Below are 7,500 nucleotides of genomic sequence, written 5' to 3'. Positions count from 1 at the left end.
TTTGAGTCAACTGTGGAGTGACTAAATTAAAGAGCCACTTCTCGTCAACACAAGAATCCCCTCAGTAGAAATGCTCCATGCTCGTATGGACGCCACATTTGAACGTTGAACGCCCTATATAATTCCTAGCTTTCAACGGTTGTGGTTTAAAAAAATCTGATGACATGTGACGTGCATTGTTCTATCGAATGTTGGCCTCCCGGTTGCTAATCAGTGCCATGGAAAGTCGCCCCTTGATGCAAAATTAAATCAGCCCACTTATCCTTCGTATTTATATCAGCTTCCCTGGAATAACGCCACGTATGCACCACTAGAGGGGGCAAAGCTGGCTTTCGCAGGGAGCTTTTCATGCGCTGCGGAGTTAAGTTTGAATTCAATGCGGTCGTCTTTGCCTGCACTCCATAAAAATTCTCAATGTATTACCCAGCGGGGTGTTTCTTCAGTGGTATGCCTCGAACGGAGCTATTTTCTGCGGCGAACCCACGGACAAGATGTCTGTGATTAAGTGGAGCCTGCGCCCCAGTCATTTTTCACTTTTAAATTACTGTACAATGCCATATAGTCCTTCACAGCGGAATGAAATAATTATAAGGATACTTCAAATTCTTTAGTACGTCTACAAACCAGACTTGAGTAGCCTACCGAGCAGTTGAGAGCGATCTTAATTGGACCTACTTGAAGGTATTAATGTGTAACAATGGAAGCAACAACTAAACGGGATATGATTTATGATTCGCTCAGAATCAATCAACTCGGTGCTGCTGCACGACACATCTTTGCGCGTAGAAGTTTATTTCCCACGGGCTGCATTGACAACCTGGACAAGTGGATCAATACACGTCAACACCGTATGAATCACACTCACTCAATGTTAATCGGCAGCGGTAAACGAGTTTCTTTCCCAGATATACCACGCTCTGGTTGAATTTGCACTCGAAAGCTCACAAACACAGCTGCTAACGACAGTCGAGAGCAAAGACAGCCTCTTCAAGCGTTCCTGACAAACATTCTAATTATGGGGCCCAAGAAATTCCCTGAGCTCATTACAATTATAATGAACATGGTAAACTAGACCAGATGTGCCCAAGAGCGCAGTCCTTTGTACAGTGGCCCTTTATGCTCTGATACATACAGTAAAAACACACCAGCGGCACACACGGCTCTTTATGTTAAACGATTTAGGCGGAACATACATATTTTGAGGAGAATATTTAATGTTCATCCGCCTCCCTCGCATGAGTCTTTTCTTGTGTGCGTGGCAAAAAAAACAAAAAAAAAACAACTGCTGTTGAATTGAACATGAAAATGGAATGCATGTTTTGTAGGCTAATTTTCATCTAAAAATGCAACCAACACAAGAGAGATAAACAAGAGTCCCCCCCCCCCCCTGGTTGTGTAACTGTTTAAATGCAGTGCATGTGGTAGACACTTACAGACATGTTATGTTATAAAACAGTTTATTACTCATTTAAAAAATGTTACATAGCAACCTTGAGTGTTGCTCCAAACATTGTCGGGAGCGGATACATTGTTTTTGAGCTTGAAGTTTAGTCTACTGCTAATACATCAGAAAATTGATTACCCTCAGGAAGATTGTGTTGCCTTTCAATTTGTCCTGGTACTTTCCCCCCAATTCAACTGTGCAAAGAAATCACAACTGTTTTAAGTTTCTACTGACAACCATTTTTTTCCCCAGCTTGTGTTACACATGATTTAACACAGGCCTGCTTATGACATGATTGCTCGATGCTGCTGACGTGGCGGAGGACAAGAGTATATTTCTGCTTTTTATTCGTATTACACACTTAGCTCGGAACTCAGAATAACAGTTGTGTGCTCTGAGTAGGAGCTTGATCAGGTCCTTCTTTGTGTGCTTGACTAAGTGCTTCTGAACAGTTTCTTTCTTCTTTCTTCTCTTCTCTTTGTTTTTCTGTCGGGCTTAGTTTTAAGCTCTTGAAGGTTCTCTCTCTCTGCTGAGATCTTTCTTTTCATTTTCTCTTTCTCTCTCTCGCTTTCTCCCTCTCTCTATCTCTCTCCCACTCTCTCACTCACTCACTCTCTCTCTCCCTCTCTCTCTCTCTCCCTCTCTCTCTCTCTCTCTCCCTCTCTCTCTCTCTCCCTCACTCACTCTCTCCCTCTCTCTCCCTCGCTCTCTCTCTCTCTCTCTCTCTCTCTCTCTCTTAAAAAGGCTTCACTAATATACACCTGCGGAGGAAAAGAAACAGTGAGTTTCTGACTCCAAAGTAGTCCTGGACATTACATACGCCTTCCAACCCCAAGTCACCCCCGCTCCTTTACCCCTCCTCCACGGTTTGCGGTTCAAGAGTGGTCAGAAAATACAGTAGCCAGTGATATAGTATGTTACAAAGTGTTGTAATAGTTTTTTTTCTGTTTCGTTTTTCTGTATAAGTATTTACAAAGCACCTCTGTCCTACATTTGACAAAAACACATTCCACTTTTGCTCTGGTAAACACAAGCCTGTGAGGGCAGAAACATGAGAAAGCTTAAGCTCAGCTGCCTGTCTCCTAATGTGAAGACGCTGATGTGTGTGTGTGTGTGTGTGTGTGTGAGGGCACTGATGTGTGTGTGTGTGTGTGTGTGTGTGTGTGTGTGTGTGTGTGTGTGTGTGTGTGTGTGTGTGTGTGTGTGTGTGTGTGTGTGTGTGTGTGTGAGAAAGCTTCTGGGGCAGTGCCAGCATATGGAAATCTCGTGAAACCTACTTCACATTGTTTTTTTTTCCCACCCTCTCCCGGCTGAAGATTCTTTTTAAAGGAGAGCTTAATTATTTTGTATGTACATGTAACGGTGTCGCGGCGAGAAGCAGGCCTCTCGTGGTTTTCTTTGATAACTGCATTTGATATCTCGCTAACAAGTCCTGTCAGGCCTCGAAATATGAACACACTAATACCACACCATTACATACAAAAAAAAAAAAGAAAATGCACAAAGGATTATACGGAAAAAAAAGAAAGAACTTGTTTCTGTGACAGTAAAATGTGATTAAAAGGTCTGAGGAGTGCCTCATAGTGTTTCGAACAAAGAGTGCAGAGAGATTGATTTTGAAATTGCACTGTCGCATTGCATTGATTTGTCACTCAACGTGCTTTGTTTTGTTTTTTGTTTGTTTTTTGTTTGTTTTTCTTCTCTCCTTCGGACAACCAGGCAGTGCGATGAGAGATTGTGACCCTGTTCAAGCCCACTGCCAGCACTCTCGGAGCCGGTGCCCCTCCCTATATCCCCCAAACGTTTGCCGTCCAAGCAGCTGAAACCTGCGCGAGGGAGCCAAAATGGCCGTTCGTCCAAGCAGCTGAAACCTGCGCGTACAGCAACGTGAGAGAGCCAAAATGGCCGCTGTGTGTCGCCACTGGCTGGGAACCATTGCAACAACCAAGAGAGGGAAATGTGCAAATCATGAAAAATAAACATTAAGTGGCAAAAGAGAAGAAATCAGGTTTGCTTCCCAGGTCAAAGCATCTACAGTATAATGTCCGACTGTCTTGCGTGGATGACAGCACTGGGTGTGGTTGTCTGGGAGACGAAGCACCATGTACAGTAAGTGTCAGTAGGGTGGGGGGGTGATTGGGAATGTCACATGAAGGGGTGGGTTGCCTAGGACAGTTTGGTGCTGGGGTGTTGGAGTTGCGGTGGGCTGAAGGCAGCCTGGTGGTTAAGGGCGGACATGGGGTACAGGCCGTGATGCAGCAGGTCCCCGTAGGACGCCCCCATTGGGTGTTGGTAGAGGTGGGCGGGGCTTGCGGCGGCCTGAGCCAATAGCTGTCTCTGCATCATGAAGGAATGGATGGCGAAGGGAGGGACTAGCGGGGAGAGGACGGCCTGGTTCTTCAAGTACTGCAGCTGGTGGGAGTACCCAGAGGGCACGGGGCCGGCCATGCCCTCGCACATGTCCGCCATCTGAGTAACGAAGGCGCCCGGGTACAGGCCGTGGAATAAGTGCGGGGTGTGGAGTGTGTGTGGGGGGTACTTGTGGCTCTCCGGGGCGTACCCGTTGATGAGTGTGTGAGCGTGAGGCGGTGGCGTCGGGGTCGCTGGCTTCACCGGTTCCACCGCGGGACTCGGCGTTCGTGGCTTGCAGGGGGCGACGTCGCGCGGCACGGAACAGTGCATGGGCGTCACGGCGCGAACCTTCTTCTCCGGGAGTCCGCTCTCCAGCTCCCCCAGTGGTCTCTTCAGGGGCCGCGCGGCGCCGACGTTCTGCGAGCAACTCTTCGTACCCAGGATGGGCCGCGACAGTTCCTCCATCTTGAATCCGACGTTCGGTTCCTCCGTTGGCCGTCCGTTGTGCGAGGCCTTGTCCATGCCCCGAGGGAGTGGGTGGTGATGGTGCGGGGGAAGAGGCTCTGTTGGGTTCTTGGGGGCGGATATGGTCATCGGGGGAACCCGACAGGCCCGGGGATGGTAGTCCAGACTGGAGCCGCCTTGCCCACCGCTGGCCGTGGTCTGGTAGGGGAGGGAAGTGTTGGTCAACTTCAAGTCCGGAGGAGGGATGACGGGCGGATGGGATAGACTGCTGCTGCACACGGAGGGCAAGGATGGGGGCCGTTTTTGAGGGGACCCCTTCGGCAGGCTCAAGTCTGTGGGTTGGTCCTCCCCGGTCCGTTCCCGTTCCCGTTCCCGTTCGGAGAGTTTGTCCTTCTGAGTCAGGCAGGCCCCGTACCCCAGTAGCCCCATACTGTCCGGGGGCGGATGCTGAACGCCCGGGGGGAAGCCAGGTGTGCTCTCACAGTCCCTGGGAAACGCCTCCCTGTGCAGATACCTGGTGCTCAGGTGTGTGTCCTTGCCCAGGTGGTGCTCCGTCTGCCGGTACAGGTGGTGCAGGTGAGGGGACGAGTAGAAGTCACCCAGGAAACTAGGGGCGTGGCCTGGCCGGGGCGTGTCCGGAGGCTTCTCCATTCCGCTGTGAGACTCCGCCCTCAGTAGGAAAGGTTCGACTGTTGGGCCGTGCTGGGGTTGGGCGTGAGGATGGGCATGGGGGTGGGCATGAGGGTGGGGGTGAGGATGGGCATGGGGGTGAGGGTGAGGATGGGCATGGGGGTGGGGGTGGGGGTGGTGGTGTGGGTGGTGATGGGGGTGGTGGTGGGTGGAGTAGGAGTCCGACAACGACACCCCGCTACCATCCCTCTGCAAGGCCTCTTTATGGGGGGGTCTCTGTTCCTCCCCACACCCGCCGCCGCCGTGGGGGGGCCTGAAGCTCTGGGCGTGCTGAATCACAGACGGCCTGCTGACAAACCCACCCTCCGACCCGGGTGAGGCCAGCGACCCCTGCGATCCTGACAGGGCCTCCTCCTCCTCGGCCCCCTCGGCCCCCCCGACCCCTGAGGCTCTATTGGGGATGAGAGGAGGAGGCGGCCCGAAGGAGTAGTGGTTGGAGCCCGCCGCCGTCGTCCCACCGCTGACCTGAGAGAGCAGCTTCTTCTTGGCCAGGGGCGACATGATGCCGGGGTGTGTGTGTGTGTGTGTGTGTGTGGCCTTGGAGGGGATGTAGAGGAGCGGGGAGGAGTAGCCGAACGGGGCCTCCTCTCGGCTGGGGAGGGTTAGGGGGGGCGAGTAGCTGAACGCGGCCTCCTCTCGGCTGGGGAGCTCGGCTCGCTCCGTGGGGAACTCGGGCGCCAGGAGGGGCTGGAGGGAGACGGCGGGGCGTTGGCACTGCAGGGTGGGCAGCACCATACCCACGTGGCACTGGTTCTCTCTCGTGCCCGCGGCGGCGGCGGCGGGCTCCAGCGGTATGCCCATCTTGCTCAGCAGAGCGGGCACGGCGAACCCGGCCACCACCCCCGACGACGACGACTGCCACGGGATGGGCACGGTGGTGTAGTGGGCGGATTTGGCGGGAGCGGCGACCGCGAAGACGTCGTCGTCGTCTTTAAACCTCATGACGCTGACGTCCGCCTGAGGGGTGGCGACCGCCGCCGAGTCACCAGCGGGGCTGACCGGCCGCCCGCCATCCCACAGTGCACCACGAGGGGGTGCTGTTCTCTCCAGGCTGCAGACACTGTCAGGCACCTCCTCCGGCTTGACCTCCGTCTTGACCTCTAGCACCTCCTCCTCCTCCTCGTCTTCCTCCTTGGTGATCCTGCTCTCGAGCTCTCCGGGCACTTCCGGTTTGGTCTGCTCCTTTTCATCGTCGTCATCGTCATCGTCATCAGCATCGTCGTCTTCATCATCGTCATGCTCTTCCAGCTCCTCCTTCTTCTGGTCCTGTGGACGGACACAAAGCAAAGAAAAAAACGTAAAACGTTAATAGCCTGTGGCACACAAGACAAATATCACTAATTATCCCTGCACTTCTTGCACTCTCCACTTCTTCTTTGCACTACAATTCACAGCTCCTGTAGCCTATATACTTTCTTAAACTTCATAGACCATTGCACTGTTTGTTTTTGTATTGTGTTGTAATGTATATTTTGTGTAAGCACATTGACAGCCAGTTCACCAGGTCAAAGTCCTTGTTTGTGCAAACTTACTCGGCCAATAAAACCTGATTCTGATTCTGATCATAGAAGCATAACCTGGTTACTAATACAAGGACTCCATTTTAGTGCTCGCTTTTTCAAGGGCTGTGGAAAAAATGTCTGAATATGGACACTACACGAGTCATGAGTTTAGTTTCCAGTGCATATAATATGGCTGTCCATGTTTCTTGGAATAACGACAAGCTAAAAGGGCTAAATGTGTGTTTAATTCATGTTTCATGGAATAACGACAAGCGAAAAGGGCTAAATGTGTGTTTAATTCATGTTTCATGGAATAACGACACGCTGAAAGGTCTAAATGTGTGTTTAATTCATGTTTTCATGGAATAACGACAAGCGAAAAGGGCTGAATGTGTGTTTAATTCATGTTTTCATGGAATAACGACAAGCTAAAAGGGCTAAATGTGTGTTTAACAGCCGTCTACAAATAGCACGATTCGAAGCTATTCGCAACAGGCTCATTCAGTGACCTCTGCCCTTCGAACTATGACCTGCATGTCGTCCCCTGGTGATGAATTTGTAGTTGTGTGTGTATGTGTGTGTATGTGTGTGTGTGTGTGAGGGGGTGTGTGTGTGTATGTTGGCATCACAATATTGAGCTGTGGTTAATTCCCCTTCAACAGTACAACACCCCACACGCACACACACACACACACACACACACACACACCCCACACGCCATCAAAGAAAGCAAAAATCAACCAGATGGAAGATGCGGTTGGATTAACGAGCCCTTCTCATTTCCCCAAACTAAGTTATTGCATTCCTTTAAAAATCTTTCTTCTTTCCCTCGAAAGGTCACAGAAAAACAGGGGAAAAAACAAACCACTAGAACTAGTCTGCAAATACGATGAGCCATCACTTCTGCTTCTTGTCAACAAGACAAGGTTGCACATTTTCAGGCGTACTCCACCACGTCCCTGTGTGTGTGTGTGTGTGTGTGTGTGTGTGTCTCCACCACGTCCCTGTCACCATGGAAGCGAGAGGATGAATTACCCGGGGACTGGG

General features: G+C 51.1%; 1 protein-coding gene across 1 annotated transcript in view; it reads right to left on the bottom strand.

The window, feature by feature from the left end:
* Window positions 1-3,345: 3,345 nt before the first annotated feature.
* The window catches only part of arid5b (AT-rich interaction domain 5B), a gene marked incomplete at its 5' end in the record, with an annotated part of 24,468 nt that continues 20,313 nt past the window's right edge, over window positions 3,346-7,500 (bottom strand). Inside the window, one exon of the mRNA XM_080835646.1 lies at window positions 3,346-6,217. Within this exon, the coding sequence (XP_080691772.1) occupies window positions 3,611-6,217 (2,607 nt within the window). The 3' untranslated portion in view covers window positions 3,346-3,610. The remainder of the gene's footprint in view (window positions 6,218-7,500) is intronic.

This window comes from Sprattus sprattus, assembly GCF_963457725.1.
Source record: "Sprattus sprattus genome assembly, chromosome: 3".
Lineage (NCBI taxonomy): Eukaryota > Metazoa > Chordata > Actinopteri > Clupeiformes > Clupeidae > Sprattus > Sprattus sprattus.
The sequence above is the reverse complement of the archived record's forward strand: the minus strand, read 5'-3'. Positions and strand labels throughout refer to the sequence as shown.